Source organism: Bos mutus, chromosome 19 (genome assembly GCF_027580195.1).
Source record: "Bos mutus isolate GX-2022 chromosome 19, NWIPB_WYAK_1.1, whole genome shotgun sequence".
In the NCBI taxonomy this organism is placed as follows: domain Eukaryota; kingdom Metazoa; phylum Chordata; class Mammalia; order Artiodactyla; family Bovidae; genus Bos; species Bos mutus.
Genome location: NC_091635.1, coordinates 40,280,023 through 40,299,905, shown reverse-complemented (window position 1 = coordinate 40,299,905; position 19,883 = coordinate 40,280,023). Strand labels below are relative to the sequence as shown.

Below are 19,883 nucleotides of genomic sequence, written 5' to 3'. Positions count from 1 at the left end.
GAGGAGCATTTTTTTCTGTGGCTGATTGGCCCTCCCAAGACATCAAATTGTCATAAAATATAGGAAAAAAAATGATGACTGTACAGAGGAATGCTGTATGTAGAACTACAGGGTGACAAGTGGAGTCCGAGTGCAAGGAGAACCGCCTGTGCCCTCTGTCCCCTGCAGAAAGCTAACAAAGGACAGAGCCGGGCCATCGAACGCCTGAAGAAGAAGATGTTTGAGAATGAGTTCTTACTGCTGCTCAATTCCCCCACAATCCCGTTTCGGATCCACAATCGGAATGGAAAGGTCAGAAAGGACGGAGATAGGACAGACAGCCCCCTTCCTCCAGGGCTGCCCACTTGCTATGGCTCCTGGCCCTGAACCTTCCCAACAAGGCTGCCATGGCTCCTGCCCTGGACTGCCTCCCCCACTCATGGACAGCCAGTGCCCTCTGCTGGCCATCACTGGCACTGCCACTCCCATCACCTGGCTTCCTAGGAGGAAGGCCTTCCTCCCACCTGCCTTCTTCTCCAAGCCTAGGGGTGCCTGGGTACAAAGGCGCTTTATTGGGGGCCCCAGAATCCAAAAATGTCCTGGGTCTGACTGTGGTCACTCTAGTGAATTCTCATCTCCTCTCTTCAGAGCTACCTGTTCCTACTGTCCTCAGACTATGAGAGGTCAGAGTGGAGAGAAGCGATTCAGAAACTGCAGAAGAAAGGTAATGCCCCACCTGTGCTCTACGCTGCGCTGCTGGTGTCCGTGGCAAGAGAGGGCCTTCTGCATTTCCAAGCACTTTGATGTCCACTGGCTCCTCTTTAGCCATCCTAGTTACTCTGTAAAATGCCAGGGTAGTAACATCTTAACTGATGTTACTGATCAGTTGAGGCCCAAAGAATTTAGGTGATTTGCTTAAGAATGTATAGTGAATTGTCAGCAGGACTGGACCCAGAGCCCAGAGTTACCCGTCTGTCTTGCTGTCATGTACATAATTCATGAACCTCTCCAATTAGATCCTGCGCTTCTTATCCTTCTGGCAGCACCCCTGACTCTCCCCAGCTGAGTGTCTACTCCCCCTTCCAATGACCAACTCTGCCCTTAGAGCTAATCTTTTTTTTCTGAAGTAGCCCTCAAAGAAGAGCAGTGGGTCCTAGTGGACCTGTGAGGACATTCCGCTCTCTCTTGGCTCCTCCTACAGATCTTCAGGCCTTTGTCCTGAGCTCGGTGGAGCTCCAGGTGCTCACAGGATCCTGTTTCAAACTTAGGACTGTACACAACATTCCTGTCACCAGCAATAAAGACGGTAAGATCTGGAATCCGAGGTTGCTCAATCAGCGGGTCCAAGCCCCCGGGGTATTGCCAGGGCCTTCCACAAACACCTAGCTGGTCACTTGGCTACCAGTAGCTGACCTCTGCTCCGCTGAGCTGGGAAGACTCAGTTGCCAGATACACAGGGAGTTTGAACAGATGTTTTTCTCTGCTGAGTCCCTGGATGATGCCCAACTCCTCCCTGGCGACCTCTGGCTGAAGAAAAGAATCTGGCGTCCTGGTGCACTGGGACTGTGATGTTAATATGTTTGTGGAAGCAGAAGGCTAAGCCTGGGGCAGGGTGGTGGTGGAGCACAAGGTGTGGATTAGAGTGTGAGAAATAAGGCTGGACCCGCTCTTTGGCACAGAGTGACTTATGTTGGTTAATTTCCACTTTGGAAGGCTAGACTGAGGAGGGCAGCAGTGGGATAGGCAGGATTCATAGGAGGAGGGAAAGTGCTCCCAGGGATCGGGACTCCCAGCCCAGGAGGAAGGTGTGGACTGACCACCCAGGCTGAGTGGAGGGAGTGCGTCAGCTCGCACTCCAGGCTGCAACAGACTGTGGACGCTTCTTCCTCTGGCCACCAGGTGGTGCTGTCGGACCGAGGCGCAGACTTGCTCCCATCCTTTGTGTAACCAACCAGCCAGGGGTGAGGCCGGGGAGGAAGCAGGCCTCTCATCACCGTCTTCCCTGGGGGGCTTTTCTCTCTTGCAGACGACGAGTCTCCAGGGCTCTATGGCTTCCTCCATGTCATCGTCCATTCTGCCAAGGGGTTTAAGCAGTCAGCCAGTAAGTACCCATGACCACCTGCCCCAGGAAGAGGCTTCGTTGTTCATCCTTCCTGTGGACCCATTGCATGGGGCCTCCCACCTGCTCTGCCTTGGTCTGCCCAGGCTGGGGCACTGCCAGCTGCTTTGAGGTGTGGCATTCCCCTAAAGGTCAGGAGCTAGCTCCTCTTGGCAGGGGTTCATCCCTGCGCTCTGTCTCCAAAGTCTGCTCTGCCCTAAGCCCTTCTCTACCCCCAGGTATCAGAAATATGGGGCTCCAATCCCACATCCGCAGATCACAAGCTGTGTGACCTTGGGCAAATCTCTTAATCTCTCTGAGCCTTCTCTTTTTTCTACAAAAAGGGCAATACTTACCTAAGAGCTGGCTTAAGTATGAGCTTTATGTGTAGGGCCAGTGCCCTGCTACTACACATTCTTTTTCCTTCTTTATCACCATCTGCTGCGTCCATGCAGTTCGTAGTATTTTACAAGATACGGTTACATTTTTATCTAACTTTTCTCCCTGTAGGAATTTGTGAGTTAGGCAGCTAATAGTTTCTTCCCATTTGCCAGATGAGAAAACTGAGTCACAGAGAAAGAAAAGGACTTGGTATTATATAGGATCAGAAACCTGACTCCTCTCCCTCCCTCCTCTTCCCCTCTGGTAAGATCTGCCCTCTGCCTCTCTTCCTACAGCGCACCACGCAGAGGGTATGCCGTTGACTCGCAAACAGTCATTCAATTAACATTCTCTGTGACACCTGGATTCCCGCAGCAAATCTGCCTGCCTTCTCTGTGTTCCCATCACCCTGGGGCAGCACCTGTCGTACTTTTTTGTCACTTAAAATGTGCTTCATGCACTGTGAGTTCTGAGAGGACAGGAGCCACGTCTCCTTCATCGCTGAATGAACAGGAGCTCAAAATGCTGAACGAAGTAGTTTATTTCCAGATGCCTATTGTGCTGCTGGGTCCCTTACTAGGTGCTAGAGAAAATGCAGATGTGGCCAGTGAGCTGACAGTGGTTGGCACATTCAGAGCTTTTTCGGGTGCATTATCTGCTCTGAGCCTCCTGGCACCCTTTCTAGGTTGCTGATGCCATTCCCACTTGTCACACAAAGAAGCTGAGGCCAGAAAGCTCCAGGGACTTTCCCAGGGCGGCCCAGCAGGGCACACAGATGATGGAGTTGAATCCATGCCTTCTGACACCAAGGCCCACGCTTTCCCCTCTAGAGCACCGTTTCTCTCAGTGTGGCCAGGACCCCCTCGCGCATCACTCGGGCTGTGCTGGCGAAACAGCACCAGTTTCCTGGATGCCCCCAGACCCACAGAATCTGCTGATGGGGGCATTGCCTGGGAATATTCCTCATCAGTCAGCTCCTTGGGGCTGCTCCACACACCAAGTCTGCAGCCCACTGAGCTGGACGGGGGCCCTCATGTCTCCATGGTGACCAGATGTCTCCCCCTTCCTGTCTCTCTGCCTCCTGTCAGCTGGAATAGGCCTCAGGAGCAGGCCCATTAGGGTGGGGCGTCCCACTGCCCCAGAGCAGGGGTCCGACCTCTCAGACTGGGTTGGGGTGCTCAGACACGGGGTGAGTCACGGCTCCAGAGTCTCCCCTTGGCCTCCAGCCAGTCCTCACCTCCCTCCGCCAGCCCCCTGACCCGCTCGGACATTCCTTCTGACTCAGGCTTTGTGAATCTTCAGTCACGGCTGCTTGTCCTAGTAAACTGATCAGGTCCACACAGTCCAGCCTGGCCTGCAGGCACCATCGTCTTGACCGGAGGAGAGCAGTCAGGCACAGAGAGGGGGTGGTTTGCGCAGAGCTAGGATTTGACCCAGACAGGCCGACTCCAAAGCCCTCCCTTTTATACCAGAACTAGTCCCTGATGGGGATTCCCTCACAGGGGAGCCAGTGAAGGGACACTTCACGCCCATCCATCTCTCAGCTGCCCAGACGCGCTCTCTGCTCTGATGGGGGCCCGTTAGGCCTTCTGCTTCATTCGCCTGTTCACCTGCGCCCTGCTCAGATACCTGCTGTGCTCAGATACCTGGTTACATCCAGTCTCCATCACACATAGTGAGGGACAGCTCTCCCCAGTCTTAGCTCTGCAGGAGAGTCCTGATGGAGAACAGCCCAGCTGGGTAGCTCCTGGGGCCTGGGAGGGGCATGTACAGCCACCCTCTGACCTCCGCCCCCTGCCCCTGATTCACACTAGAGGACTGGCTGTGGTTCCCCAAAGTCACCCCCCAGCACACACCATTGCCTTGGGAAACAACCTAGTCAGTGCCCAGGGAGGGGCAGGCTGCGGGGCCTGAGGCTGGGCGGGCATGTGGATTTGCAGAGCGCCCACGGGAACCCTGGGAAGACTGATGCATGATCCCCCTTCCCTCCTGGGTTCCTGAGCCCTGGCCCTCATTCGGTGTCTCTGCCTGTCCCCACAGACCTGTACTGTACCCTGGAGGTGGATTCCTTTGGCTACTTTGTCAGCAAAGCCAAAACCAGGGTGTTCCGGGACACAACAGAGCCCAAGTGGGACGAGGTGAGTGGTCCCCGCCGGGACCCCGGGCTCATCCCCCACCGTGCCCACCCTGCTCCCGGCACTCTTGTCCTATTGTCTGGGGATGGCCAAGCCTGCTGCTGGGCCAGCTCTGTCCCTCTGCCCTCCCCTCCCTGCTCATCTGGCTTCTGATCTTGGGTTTGTGTCTAGACACAGGGTTATATTATAGTTCGGGGTCTCCCATCCAAGTACTAATCAGGCCCGACCCTGCTTAGCTTCCAAGATCAGATGAGATAAGGAGCATACAGTTCAGGGTCTATACTCCCCTTCCTCAGTGATTCCTAGGCCTCCGGAGCTCCAGAGAATGAGGAAGCTGCTCCAGACCTCATGACGTGGTCCTCATGGGCCCGCCTCGCCCCCTCTCACCCTTGCAAAGGTGGGGCCCACCCTTGCTGGGAACCCAGGTCAGCTGCAGGCGTTCAGCATCCTGTCTCGTCTTTCCCCAGGAGTTCGAGATTGAGCTGGAGGGCTCTCAGTCCCTAAGGATCCTGTGCTACGAGAAGTGCTATGACAAGACCAAGGTCAACAAGGACAACAATGAGATCGTGGATAAGATCATGGGCAAAGGGCAGATTCAGGTGAGAAGCAGGCGCGGCCAGGGCACCAAGGCAAGGGTGCCTGGGAGGCAGTGCCAGTTGGGAAGGTGTCCTTCTCTTCTACCTTCTCGGTCAAGGTATTGGCCTTTGTGACTTGGGTTCACAGCTATCTTGAGCAAAGTTCCCCGAGGTCGTCATTCTCCCCCTGCTGGAGATGCTGTCGTATTCTAGCCCCAGAAGCCCATGTGTGCCTGGTTCCTTGGGCTTCCGCATCTTGTGCACTCAGGTCATCCACACTCCTGCAGGGTAGCCTGGAAGGATGACAGTGCCACTGTTTACACATCCAGTCTGTGGCCTTCTGATGGCTCTTTTCCAGAAATACTATGTTAAGAAGGATTCTGAGGTTGTATCGTGAATGCTGTGTTAAATTAGCACTGTCTGCCATGGAAGCAGTGAGACCCCAAGCATGTGCCGCTTTACTGGAAGGGCTGAGGATGTAGCTGGGCTGCTAGGGGCTGACCTCTGACCCCACTGCAAGGTTTGCTGGGCTTGACTCGCCTGTGCCAGGAGCTTGTTGGCTTAGGGTGGGTCTTGTGGTCCAAGCAGATCCAGATAGGTCCTGAGTCCAGATATATGCACCACCCCAGCTCTTTTTCTTTGCCTTATAAATGTACGTAGGGAAAAGGGCTTTGTTTGCAGCCTGTGAGTTTGGAAATTCTGTTAAAGATGGTTGCTGTTCACTTAGCCTGTCAAGGGGATGTAGGCTTGGAGGCGTGGCGTTTGGTGTGGAGCCGTCCACATTCTGTCTGGCACCTTGCGTGGCCTTGTGCTTATCACACAAGTGGCCTGGTTTGGGTGTGGATTCTTTGACTGTGCAATCAAGGGAATCCGTAACTGACACGCCCTGGGATTGAGCGGTGGGCATTGGGTGCTCTGGGCTTCTTAGCAGCTGTGCCAGGTGTCCTCTGGGTGCAGGAGCTGAAGCTGAATGATGCTTTTTCCCAGGAAGCGTTTGTTCTCTGATGCGCTGCTGAGGCCGCAGAGTTTGGTATCTGACTCTTGGCTGGGTGTCCTCAGAGGCAGTGTCCCCTTGGGGGCTTGTGTGCTCCCCCTACCCTGTCTCAGGCACCTGTGTGTGAACGAGGAAGATGGCACTATTCGGTGGGGGCCCGGCCGTCCGCCTCATGACACCCAGTGTTCCTGAGCATAATCCCTTCTTAATGCTGAGGACCTGCACCTCACTCTTCAGCACCGTCGCCAGGGAGATGGTGCTGCCAGGCAACCAGGAGCCAGTCCTTCATTATTTAGGGAACAGGAGCTGATGCGAGCGAGCTCTAGATTTAGTCCCGGGAAGCGACTTCCTGCAGAATAAGGACTGGGAGCCCCATGTCCACGTCCCTGGGCTGCCCATCTGGCCCCAGGAGATGCCCAGCCAAAAAGCATGACGGTGCCCATGCCCTCCAGGCCATTAGTGGCTATGGGATGGAAGGGTTAAAATGGTGTTCTGAGCAGCCAGCTCAGGGAGCACCATGGACGCCAACCCCCAGGGCTCCGCAAACCCGGATTCCAGGGCTCGATGGCCTCGTCCCCACCTGGACTCGCAGTCCTGTCGCTTCCCTCCCTCTCGCTGCTGTCAGCTGCATGGGCCCAGGGGAAACACGCCATAAATCATTACATCTTGGAGACAGGAGCAGATGGAGGTTGTGGGGGAAGGGGAAGAAGCCAGGTTATGTTTGGCAAAGCCGAGAGTGCAGTCTGGTAAGGAAAACGTTTCTGTGTTTAAGCTTCGAGGAATGTTAAACGCCTGGGAGTTGATATTAAAAGAAACACAAACCTTCCTGCTGCCAGCTGACCTGGGCCTGTGAGCGGCCAGTTCAGAGCCAGCGTCCTCTGGAGGGCTTTGAAGTCGCCCAGCCCTCAGCCCTCTGAGGCCCAGCCCTTGGTCTTCAGCCATGGAACCGTCTTGCCCGCCTTCTTCCTATGGATGGGGTGTGGAGAGGGGGTGGTCTGTCCCCACCAGGGGGTGCACCGTGCGTGTGAAGTCCACTCACCCTTCTGAGGATGCCCGGGCTGGGTTGGAGAGGCTACACGGAGCCATGGAATGGTCTGTTCCCACAGCTCACTCCCACCTCCCTTTCCCGCTGGTGTCCAAGGAAGGGAGTTGGCACCGGCCTCTGGCACTTGGTTCCGTGCCCCTTCAGCAGGCGCCAAGGATGGCACTAAAGGTGGCCTCACAGTAGGGGCCGAGGCCTTGGGGCCGTTCAGCTGGCCTGAAGGAAGGCAGGGGGAGAAGGCCCGCCCCCTGTGGCCACCACTTCTTCCTAAGGCCCTCCTCGCTCAGCCCATCCAGGGAACAGCCGGAGACCCCAGGCATTTCCTCCCAAGTGAGCTTCCCTCTCTGGTTGGCGGTGGGGGCAGGGACCCCAGAGCGGCAGGCTGGGGGCGAGGAAGAGGTGGCCTGGAGTGACGGACAAACAGCAGCGCTAATCACCAGCGTGTGTGTCCAGCATTTGCACTCTTGGAGGCTTGTTCCCAAATGTTCTCATGTGGTCCTTGCAACAGCTCTTCCGGGAAAAGGACAGTCGCATCCGCCCCATTTACAGACAAGGACGGAGCGGCCCTGGCGTCTCTACTGGCAGTGCAGGAAAGGCCCCGCTGTCTCCTCTGTGCTGTGTCCCCTTGGGCCAGGCCTTCAGGGAGTCCCCCAGCCTGGGTGAAGGGCACTGCGGTGGCTCGTGGCCTGGGGGAGGAGCCGGGGCGACTTCCCATCCCACATCCTGCTCTGTGGCCTGTGTGTGTGCTCAGTCACTCAGTCGTGTCCGACTCTTTGCGACCCCCCTGGACTGTAGCCCGCCAGGCTCCTCTGTCCGTGGGATTATCCAGGCAAGAATACTGGAGTGGGTTGCCATTTCCTTCTCCAGGGGATCATCCTGACCCAAGGATCGAACTCATGTCTCTTGTGTCTCCTGCATTGGCAAGCGGGTTCTTTACCACTGCGCCGCCTGGGAAGCCAGCTCTATGGCACATGGTGAACAAAGGGCTTCCTTTGTCTGGAGTCCTCTTACCTCCCAACGAGGGACATTTATTGCTGCCTGGTGTACCTGGAAGGAAGCAGAATGAGTGTTCACGGGAAAGAGCAGGGGAGGGGGACTTCCTCTGCTTCTGCTGTGTGCCTGGCACTGACTGGCTGCTCTGAGGTGTGGGCGCCCAGCCTCAAGGAATCTACTGCCAGATTGGAAAGACAAGCGTATCCCTATATGCCAGGCTGCTCGGCCACAAAGCAAGACGCCAGAGACGATGATGGAGAGGGTGATGATGATGATGGGAGGGGCTTGGGAATAAGAGCCCTCCCATCAGAGAGCTTTCTCTGACCCCCACAGTGGGCTAATACAGCGGTTACCCCAGGGGACCTTCATAGTCTCCTACAGGGTAGGAAAGTAATCACAGTTTAATATTCTTGGTTTTCCTTTTTGGCTGTACCGGGTCTTTGTTGCAGTCTGCCGGCTTGTCTGCTTGCAGCCTGTGGGATCTAAGTTCCCCAACCAGGGGTTGAACCTGTGTCCCCGGCATTGGGAGCTCCAAGTCTTATCCACTGGACCACCAGGGAAGTCCCCTTCACAATTTTAAAGTTGAGAAAGCTGAGGCAGAAAAGGGTTTAGGAACCTGCCGAAGGCCAGGCAGCTAGTAGGAGAGTGGAACTCTCCAGGGCCTCTGCCTGGCCCTCCCCAGGGCTCTCTGTTCCCCGCACTGTTCCCTGCATAATAAGACACAAACTTATGCCCCAGGAATTCAAACGAGGAGAGATCCTGGTGGGCAGGAGTTAGGGAGGCTTCCAGGAGGAGGTAGAGTGGGAGAGGTTTGAGAGCTGGGTTTTTTTGATTCCCAAAGCTGTGTTTATATTAAAAGAAAAATTGCAATAATAATAATGAGGCTTGAGACACAATCACAAACCGTCCTGACTCCCACTCCTCTGAACCAGCCATTTTATTTTGTGCCTTTTCCCTTCCTTGGGATGTAGATTTTTATGTGGTTTTAATGATAAGTGCATATTTTATCTTGTTTTTTCTATTTTCACGTAACATTATCATAAACCTTTTTTCTAGGGCTGAAGGTAGTCTTTATAATTGCCTTGTTTTGGGGTTACATTGTCAAAAGTACTTTATAAAAATCATTTTGCATAATGGCCAGCCCATTAATTGCCATTTTAAGGCTCTGTTATTCTAACAAGGTGGGCAGGCTCTGGATCAGCAGAAAGGAGTGGGGATTCTGGGGGAAGGGCCCACGTGGCCCAGAGCAGGGAGGCAGGAATGCACAGGGAGTGTCCCAGGAAATTAAGGAGCCCGCCTGCCCTGCGCTGAAGTTATGGTGAGCAGTGCCAGTAAGAGGGAGGTTGAAGGAATGAATAGAAGAGGAGGGATTCATAGTGTTCATGTCAGCAGGAATTCTGGAGGGTGTTTTTTCAATTCTGATTTGCAGGGGAGCAAGAAACTGAGACCAGAAAGAGTGAGTGACATAACCGCAGTCACACAGCTGTTTAGTGGTTGAGCAGGGGCCCCAGATTTGGGATCCTGGTCCCAGTTCGGTCTTGCTTGGTCGGCTGCTGGCCAAATGAGGGAAATGAAAACTCTTGGATGGGGCAGTGGCAGACTGGGATGTCAGCCCATGACTCAGGGGTCTGCCCTTTGTCGCTGCAACTTTAGTAGAAGATCCCCCCAGCGTGGAGCGTCTCTGATCACCCCCTTCCTTCCCCAGACCTCCTCCTTGCTGCCCCGCCCCCACCCAGCCCAGGAACCCCTCAGCCAGGAGGCCCCCCTTCCTCCGCCTTGGCTCCCCAGCCCCAGGAGACTCCTGCGTGTTTATCCCTGTCTATTTCCAGCCCTGCCACTCCGGGCTCCAGATGTGCTGTCTCAACTGGGACCTGCTCGCTGGCCTGTGAGCTTATTCCCAGGATCCAGCCCTGGTTGACCGGCCGGGCCAGAGGGGAGAGTTCTCCCGAAGGATCTCACAGCTCAGTTCCTGCCACTGACTTCAGACCGGAGAGGGGTCTGAGACCAAGGAGCCCCTTCATGCCTCTGCTCCCCCTTTCCCAGTTCAGCCAGAAGCCTGGGGATGGGCCCCCAACCTTCAGTTCTCTTCTCCTTGGTGGAAGGCAGCTACACTCCTGTGAGCTGACTGGGGGCTGCCCTCCCCGGACATAGGAGAACTCAAGACCCCAGGGTGAGGCAGGGGCAGGGCTCCAGGCCCAGAAGGAAGCCCCAGCTGTCCTGATGCCTGGAGGGATAACTCCCTGCCTCCCCCCGACTGCCCCCCACTCCCCCAGCCCTGATTGCAACATTCAGGCCTGATGAGAGCCTCCGCCCTCTGGTCTTCCTCCCATCTGGAGCTTGAAGCCTGTGTCTGAAGCGGGAAAGGAGAGTAATTTCTTTGACATTCTTGACCTGGCTACTTGGAAGCTTATGAGGGGTTAGTTATTAGAAATGACACTCAGGGAGGAGGTCATGAAGGCCAGTCCCCTGCCTTCAGAACTAAGAGTATTCTTAGAGCCCAGATTGGCTCATCTGACAATATCTAGACCCACTTACTTTTTGGTTCAACAGTGATAAAATATATATATATACTGTGAAATTTTCCATTTTAATAATTTTTAGGTGTACACTTGAGAGACGTTAAGTCCATTCACATTGTTGCGTAGCCATCATCACCATCCATTTCTAGAATTTTCTCATCTTCCCAAAAGGAAGCTCTATACCCATTACACAGAAACTTTCCATTCCTCCTCCCCAGCCCCTGGCAACCAGCATTCTATCTTCTCGGAATTTGACTATTCCAGGTAGCTCATGTAAATGGAATCCTGCAGCGCTTATCCTTGTGTGACTGGCTTACTTCATACAGCCCAGTGTCTTTAAGTTTGGTCTACGTAGTTTGATAGAACAACAGACTTTCCTTCCTTTTTAAGACTGAACAGCGCTATATGTGTAAACTGCATTTTGCTTATCCGTTCATCCATCGACGGACGTTTGGGCTGTTTCCACCTTAGACTTTACTTTTTAAAAAAATTAATTTGGTTGTATCGGGTCTTAGTTGCGCCACGTAAGGTCTTCACTGCATTATGTGGGATCTTTCGTTGCGACTCTCAGGCTCCATAGTTAGGGCACAAGCCCCGTGGCATGTGGGATCTTAGTTCCCCAACCAAGGATCAAACCTGCGTCCCTTGCATTGCAGGGCAGATTCTTAACCACTGGACCACCAGGGAAGTCCCCGACTCTTACATTTAAGTAAGGAAAGAGCATAGTTTCTGAGGATGGAGTTTCTCAGCTCCTTCCCTCCAGGCCCAGGGTCACCATGTCCCTCCCCCACCCATAGTTGCTCATCTCTCTCCGGATGTAATAGGAGAGCAGGCCTCCACACCCCCAGGACACAACTGGTCACTGTTAGCTTCTTTTTTTGAAAAAGCATCATTTTTTAAGTTGAAGTATAGTTGATTTACACTGTTGTGTTAATTTCTGCTGTGCGGCATAGTTCCATGGTGGTTTATCATAGGGTACTGAACATGATTCTCTGTGCTACACAGTAGGACCTTCTTATGTATCCATTCTATATATAAAAGTTTATATCACTCACCATTAGCCTCTTCCAGTTAAAGAAAAGAGCTGCCCCACCGCTTTCTCTCCCCCCACCCCACCCCACCCCCACCCTAGCTAGGCCCCGTCTCCTCGGGTCTCCTTTCCTTCCTTGGCTGCCCTCCCTTTGGTCAGTGGTTTAGAAAGATTGAGTGTGGAGTGCGGTTTACCCTGACAGTATAGGAAGAACCCTGGACTGAGAGTCGGAGAAAGCATCCAGGTCCCTTGACCTCTGGGGGCCGCAGTTTCTTCATCTGTTAAATGGGGACAGTTACCCCCACGCTGCCTCTGTCATAGGCTTGACATGAGGCTCAAAGGATGGAATGTCCCTGAAAGAGCTGGTCAGTGCACATCCACGCTTTCGCTGGTTTATCCCTGCGTTTCTGCTTGTTGAGCTCCCTCTAAGTGGCAGGCACTGTGCAATAGATGCAAAGAATGAACGGGACCTCCCCACATAGTGAAGAGAGCAGAAGAGAACTGGGATCATTCAGTCAGTGTTGGAGGGGCTTTGAGGCCAGATGGACCTGGGCTTCAGTCTAGCTTTCTCCATTCATTAGTTGGGAGAACTGGTTACTTGACCTCATTGAGCCTCAGTTTCCTCACCTGTAAAATGGGCTGTCAAGAGAACTGAATGGGAAAGTGCGTGAGGCCCTTTGCAGGGCCTGGCACAGAGTCTGTCTAGTGACGTCAGCCTTTTGCCTGAGCCAAGCAGGACCAGGTCCACTGTCCTCCACCTTCCTGTGGGCGTTCTGCGTGTAGCTTGTCAAAGCATTCCTGCCTCCAAAGGCTGTCACCTGCGAGTGGCCCCTGTGTTTGGGCCTTAGGCTGGCTGAGGCCATGTCTGTTTTCTTAGGCTGGTGGATCCAGACGGGCTTTGATGAACCAACCTCTGAGGGGGCGGGAGGTCAAGGTGGGGGTCCTCACTGCCTGCCAGCCTGAAGTTTCCCTCCTGTGCCCCTACCCCAGGCTAATTAGTTCCAGGCTTGTCCCCTTGGAGCTCTGCTCACCTCGGCTTGGTGTGGTCAGGCCCAGAGTGAGTGATGAGCTGGGAAAAGGGGGTCATTGTTGGAGGAGCTGCGTCTGGCTTCAATTGCTCTGCAGGGCATGCGGGAGCTGGGAGTGAGCATGGGTCAGGAGCCTGCTGGGGCGGCAGTGCAGGGCTACTCCAGCCCAGTTCCCTCCCTCTGGTCCCCCAGGGGTCTGTTGTCCCCATTTGACTCTGCCCGAGGGTCTAGCGTGCCAGCTCTATTGCCCGGGGAGCTGGACTCTGGGGTGCTAGCTGGGTTGACCTGGAACCCCTTCTGCTCTGGTTCCTCAGAACTGGTACCACAAGATGCCTGGATCCCTCCATGGGTGGAATGACCAGAGGGGCGTTACAGTGGGTCCTTGGCATCTTCTCCCAGGCATCCTTCAGGGCACACCTACCACAGTTGTGCCCTGTCCCCTGAGAGTGGCTGGTCTTGGCTAGGATTAGGGGCAGCTGTGAGAAAACCTTGCCTGCAGGGGCAGTCAGAGCTTTCATCCCAGCCCTGAACGCCCAGCCTGGCACCTCGCAGCCCTAGGCAGCTCCCTGTCCTGGGACACCACAGTGGTCGTGCCAAGTGCGGCTTTCCAGGCTCTCCACTGGGAGATGGGCCCCTCCCTGCCCCCAGCCTGGGCTGGGTGTGCGGGTCCTGGGAACCATCTGCATCTGGAGTCCGTGCTTTAGATCCCTGCTGCCAGCTGCTCTCATCAGGTCCCCGGGGGGCCCCCTCCCTTGGCTGCCATCATCACCCTGTGCTAGCCTGGAGGCACCAGGACTGTTCCCCTCCCTGCTTCCAACACCCTCCCCTCCTCCTCCCAGGGCCCAGGTGATTAAAGCTGTTTCAGATCCATTCTCTGTTCAGTGCCTCACCTGCCATCTTCACAGCAGGTCTGGACGGCTTGGTTGTACTTGGAGCGGGCAGTGGGGTTGGGGAGAGCCAGGGCCAGAATACCCTGAGAGGGCCTGTCCTGCTGTCCACAGGCCTCCCTGAACTTGCAGACGACTTCTCTTCCGGCCCCTGCTCAGCCGCCTTCGTCTCCGGGTGTTCCTGATCTGGGGAGCCTGGGCTCTGTCAAGTGGGTTCTGGAGACAGGAAACATTGGGCAGGAAGCAGATGGAGGCTCAGGTCTCCTCTCTCCCTCCTGCCCTGCGTGGGAATGCCCCCTTGGCAGGCGGACGTGGTGCCCACTCCCCCGCCCGCCTGGCAGGGGTGAGAGACAGCAGAGAAACTGATCCAGAGAGGACTTGGGAACTGATTCCGGCAGGCCCCGAGAACACACAGTCCCAAGTCTTAACAAACCAAGGGAGGGTGTTGTCCCCTAGACTCAGAGGTGAAAGACTCGGGGTTTATCGCCCTCCACCACCTAATAGCAAAGTGACCTCTCCGAGTGCTTCGTCTTGGACCCGTGTGAGGCCTAGGTGAGTCCTTGTGGTGACAGCGCCTGGCTTACTGCATGCTCCAGGAACCACTAACCTCCCTGCAGGCGGAAGCTGTGACTCCATCCTCCTAGGATGGTCCTGCTTTTGATTTGATTCAAAACCTTTGAGAAGAGGATTTAGTGGGGGAATTGCCAAGGACTCCCCAAGTGAGGGCTGAGGCTGGACATGAATGCAGATCGGGGGCACCTTAGGTGGTCTCTGCTGGCCTCCCTCACCGCAGGTGCTGCAGAGCCTACCTCCACCCCTCACTCAGCCCAGCCTGGCCGTGGCAGGAGCTGTGTGGTAGCTCTCTGTGAGGGTCTGACCCCCAGGCACAGCCCATTCCGTGTGGACTGACACAGGGGAAGCTGGGCATAGCCTCTCATACCCTTAGAGGCAAGAGCTGAGCTGTGCTGGCTTCTGGGCGGAGGTGACCCAGAAAACACCAGCTAGACTGACTCCATGAGATAAGTGTTAACCCTATTGTAAGGCCAACGAAGGGAACCCACACCAGCAAAGCAGAGACCCAGAGCTTTGTCAAAGCAGAGAGAAAAGTAGAGCTAAGACGTAAGTTTTAGATCCAGTAGTCTGACCCAGAAGTTTCCTTAAAAAGCCCCTAATCTACCCGCCTTGGAGGGGACCGAGGGGCAGTGGCTGTGGTAGAGGAATAGCAGTTCTCATGGGAACGGTCCATCCGCTTAAAGAAGGACCAGAGGCTTCAAGGTCTGCAGGCCTGGGGGCTACTGAGGTGACCTGAAGTGCCCCCAAGGCAGGGAGTGGTGGACAAAGGCAGTGGGAGTGGCAAGTCCTGTATTCCCATTTCAGCCAGGGGCTCCCTGCTTCTGCCCTTAATTGATGGGGGCAGGCGTAAGAAAAGAAAGCAGGGTGTGTCCTCTGCTTTAAAAAAAATTCATCACTGACCACTTGTCCAGTCCAGGCTCCTGTTTGACAGGTGTGAAAGCTTCGTCCAGAGAGAGGGAGTGGCTGCCACAGTGGTTCCCTGGCTCCCAAGAACTGTCTTCTGCTTGTTTGGAGCTCAGTGTTGGGTGGGAAAAAAAAGAGTTGTTTAATAATAGGGAAAGAGAAAAAAGCATGGAGGCTCAGGGGACCCTGAGCTCCTTTCAAACCCTCCTGCCTGAGGCTGTTATGTTTTCAGTACACGGCCTGGGGGGCCCCATGGAGTGCTCTGCCCACCCGCTGCTATGTGGGAGCCCCCCCTGGTCAGGCGCTTCCTTCCTGGGAGCAGGAGCAAACAGGTGGCCAAGGGGGTCTGGGTGTCAGTCTGGCCGTGAATTACATCATGACTTGTGCGGTAAGGAATGGATCGGACGTGTGGTGGGCGTGCTCTGCCCACTCTGTCCTGGGTGGGTTTTGTTTGAGGTAAGCAGGATGTTCCCAAAGGCTCAAGTGGATTTTCCATCCTTTTCCGTGACCAAATGTGCTGTGAGAATCACTCGGGGTTGCCAGGGACGCGCCATCAGGACAGCCTGGCAATGGACAAACTCTGTGGCTCTCTCATCCTCTCCTGGAGCCCCCAGACACTCCAGAGACACACCAGCCTGGGGTGGCCGCGCAGAGTGCATGGGGAGCAGCGCGTCATTTGCACTGACTTGTGACTCGGCTGGGCCTTGGGAGACAGGAAGTACACCTTGAGGTTAGGCTGCGGAGCAATTGCCTTCGAATCCTGGTGGCCCCCTGACCCAACACCTTACACCTCGGGTCAAAAGCTGCTCCCCACCCCCGCCCTGGGTGGCCATCTAAAGCCACCAGTAGCCAGTTATCTGCAGAGTCCAGGCGCCAGAGCTCAGAAACCTGCAACCCCGTGCACACTGTTAGCAGGCAGGACTCAGGCTCGGAAGTCCTGGCCTGGATGCCTGGGAGAGTCCTCCGTTGCTGACACTTATCTCCTCGGAGGGCAGGTCAGTGGTGGGGCAGCCAGGGCTTGGTTTGGAGTGTCACAGCTCCGAGTGAGCTGCGTCCTGGGTCCTCCCCACCTGGCATGTGGTGGGTGTCTATTCAGTGATGGGTGACTGGGTAAATGAGTGAAAATGTAGCTTCTAGGATCAGCTCTGCCACTGGCTACTTGGAGACTTTGAGCAAAGTGTTCCCATCTCCAGTCCTAACGCAGGCCTGGCACATAGCAGACGCTCGGAAAGGATGGAGAAACGTAAACGAGTCTCCCTTTCTCCTTCTCTGGTGATCTCTGCCCTTCCAGTCCACAGTCTGGGTCAAGATGGGTGCAGAGCAGGGTGAGAACACCCATGAGCAATGCAGGGACCCCCGAGCTGTACATCTTAAGGGCACTCTCTGCCTCCCTTTCTCCTAGTTCTCCTGTGGTGTGCCGCCCTCCTTGCCAACTCACACGCCCTCTGCATGGGCTCCTGGGTGCTGCGTGCCCTGCTGGTTCTCTTTCTGGCTGGACTTCCCTCCCGGTCCTCAACCTCAGCGCCAGCCCCGGCTCCTCTCAGGCTCCAGCGCCAGCACTTGGCCTCTCCAGGTCGCCCCTGGGGGCTGTCTCCTGCCCCCACTCCCAGGCTGTCCTCGCTGGAGTGCCCGTGGACTTGGTCTAGCTGGCCGCTCAGGAGCCCCCTTTCCTGCCCTCGAGTCGTTCGGCTGGAGGACAGGGATGGGGAGTCAGGGTTCCAGCCTGCACCGAGGGGAAAAGGAGGTCAGTCCAGAGAAGCTGCAGCAGCTCCGCAAGGTTCTGAGAAAGAACTTTCCTCTTCGTGTTCACGGGCTGGAGGACGTGCCTGGAGCCGTCCCTGCCCCCGCTGTCGCCAAGGCAGCCCAGTGGCAGTCCCTGCCTCGCCTGCCCACACAGCTCAGCTGCTGCTATTCCCCGTTGACCTTTTTTTCTTCAGCGATGCCGCTGCTGATCACTTCAGCCCGATTTTTGCCTCCATCACCGCTGTGCTGGGTGGCTGGTCCCAGCCACCCCAGGTGTCTCCCCCTCCCTCGGGGTAACCCAGGGTCCTGCCCGCACCTCCCTGGGGACGGCCCCTCTCATTGCTCTGGCGGAGAGCCTGGGGAGGGGGGTGAGGAAGGATGGGATGATCTACTAGGAATGTTTTTAATTCCAAAGGCAGTGACATCTGTTCGTGTGGGCCTTCCCACCCAGGCTCTGTTTATCCAGTCAGGGGGCCCTTGCTCATCCTCAGAGGCCGGTTCTGCCAGGTGTGGCGGGATGGACAGAGAGGGAGAGGGTGCTGTCACTTCCTGGGTGGCCGGGACACCCAGCTGAAGCTGAGGAAGGGTCTGTGGTGCGCTGGAGGGACCAGAACTCAGACGACCGCTTTTGAGGAACTTCTCAGGAACATTTGTCTTGCACAGCCCCCCACCCCACAGCCTGCTCCTCAACCATTGCTTCCAGGAAGGAGTGAGTCAAGCTTGGGGAAGAGAAGGCAAATCTGTGCTGTCCCTGGAGGAGAACCCCCAGCCCACGGGGAGGAAGGAAAGATGAGCATCTCAAGGGAAGAGCCTCTCAACAGCTACCCATCTGCTAAGGCGCTTATGTCACCATGGAGACCAGTTGGCCATCTTTCATCCAATCAGAGCTCGATTTACCCAGACAAGTGTTGAGTCTGGAGTTCCTAAGACAGACAAGTATAAGGCTTTGGGGACAGGATCTGCACCGTCCCCCTTCTGCCACACACCTGCTGGGGGACGCACCTTGCACAGCATCCCCTACCTGCACCCTGTGGCATGTGACCCAGATAGAGGGCAGAGAACCTTAGAAAGCCAGCGAGGGGCCAGTTCTGAAGTTAACAGCTGGCAGTGCCCAGCATGGACCACGTGTCTGCAGCAGGTGAGCATGGTCAGCAATTATAATGGCACCTTACCAGCCAGTTACACAACCAGCTGAGGGATGCAGAACAAAGCTGGGGAGGGTGACCTTTTTTTTCTTCTGGCCCAGGCCAACCCCTCCTCCTCCAGGAAGCCTTCCCTGATGCCCTCTGGCTAGAATTTTTCTCTCCTTTCTCTCAACTTCCATGGCACTTGATCTGTGCTTTCCTTGTGGCCCAAGACAGGGTTTTTGAGGGCAGAAAGACAGTGCTTTGTCCATCTGGGTATGGCACGTGGTAGTTGCACAGCTGATAAATGCTAAATGTATGAATGCCTCTCTGTCTCCCATTTGGAGGTGTTTAAGCCTTCACCTCTTCTCCTCTCTTGGGCTGTCAACTTTATCAAGCGCAGGCCTTTTTTTTTTGGCTGTGCTGGGTCTATGTTGCTGCACTTGGGCTTTCTCTGTGGCGATTGGGGGCTACTCTTCGTTGCAGTGATCAGGCTTCTCAAAGGTGGATCCTCTTGTTGTAGAGCATGGGCTCTAGGTGCTCGGGCTTCAGTAGTTGCCACACACCGGGGCTTTGCTGCTCTGAAGCATGTGGGATCTTCCCGGACCAGGGATCGAACCCAAGTACCCTGCATCGCCAGGGAAGTCCCAAGCACAGGCTTTTGGTTCTTCTTTGTGATTTCGAGAGTCAGGCACATAGCCAGGCTGTAAGGCAGTGCCTCTTGAATGAAATGACTGGGATGGAGAGGTGAAGACCCCAGGAATGAGTGAAGCCTTGGAGGAGGTGGGTTTTATGCAGCTGGTGGGGGAGGAGGGGAAGCTGCTGGCCCCTCATGGGGTTGGAGGAAGACTCTCTTCCAAGGTAGCACCCAGGTTCCCTGGGGGAGCAGATCAAGAGTAGGTCAGGCCCCAGGGGACATAGGCACATCCCTGCCTCAGTGGGCTTCTTCCCCTCCCCCTCAGGGGTTACTGGGAGAACTATGGCCCCACTGAGCTGCACCGGCTTGAGCAACTTGGGCTCAAGTAGGGAAAGAGGGTCTGTGCAGCCTTGGCAGCTCAGCCCTGTCTGTGCTGTGCAGAAGGGGGTGTGAATAGTGGAGCTCTGGTGGCTGATTCAGCTACCCTGCAGGGACCAGCAGAGTCCCAGGACCCTGCCTCCACCACCAGGGCACAGGGCAGTGCAGGGCCAGCCCCCAGCACACTGGAACGTCATCCTGATGGCGAGGGCCTTGCCAGACCTCTGTTCGTGGCCCAGCCTGGTCTGGGCAAGTGCTTACCTTCTCTGTACCCTTAGTTTCCTCAAATGGAAAATGAGGGTGCCAAGACATACTTCCTAAGGTCAGGGGAGCTGTGAAGGGTTAGCGTGTGAAGAGCACGTGGAGGGTTAGCGTGGTACCTGTCGCCTAGTAAACTCAGTGAAGGGTCACCTTGTCGTGACCAGGTCTTGGTTACCTCTGTGATGAAGCCCCTGCTTTTTCCAAAAGCACCACGGGCTCCGATGTTAACCCAAAGACCTGCGTGCTGGTTGAGATTCAGCTGGTGTATTCTAGATGCCAAGGGGCTGATTCTGGGCCCCCACCTACCTGCCCTGGGGGCCTCACCCAGCTCTTCCCCCCACCCAGCTCTGTCCCCCCTATCCCCTGAATGCAGAGAACCAGCCACCCTTCAGTGGTGGGGAGCCCCAGGGTCTTTGGAGGAGACCTGTCACTTGCCAGCTAAGTGTCCGTGACCTCAAGCAAGAATTTCACCTCCCTGAGCCCCAGTCCTCACAACTCTAAACGGTAACACCAACGTCACAAAAGTCACGAGGCTTCCACCTAAGCGGATATTTGAACGTCCTTTGCACGGGACTCGGCTTATGGTTGGCACTGCTGGTTTCC

The 19,883-nt window shown here is 55.6% G+C and overlaps 1 protein-coding gene across 1 annotated transcript in view; it reads left to right on the top strand.

The window, feature by feature from the left end:
* The window catches only part of ABR (ABR activator of RhoGEF and GTPase), a 185,874-nt gene that overhangs the window by 144,175 nt on the left and 21,816 nt on the right, over positions 1-19,883 (top strand). Inside the window, 6 exon segments of the mRNA XM_070390306.1 lie at positions 169-291; positions 628-703; positions 1,181-1,285; positions 2,006-2,080; positions 4,499-4,596; positions 5,061-5,192. Coding sequence (XP_070246407.1) covers positions 169-291; positions 628-703; positions 1,181-1,285; positions 2,006-2,080; positions 4,499-4,596; positions 5,061-5,192 — 609 coding nt within the window.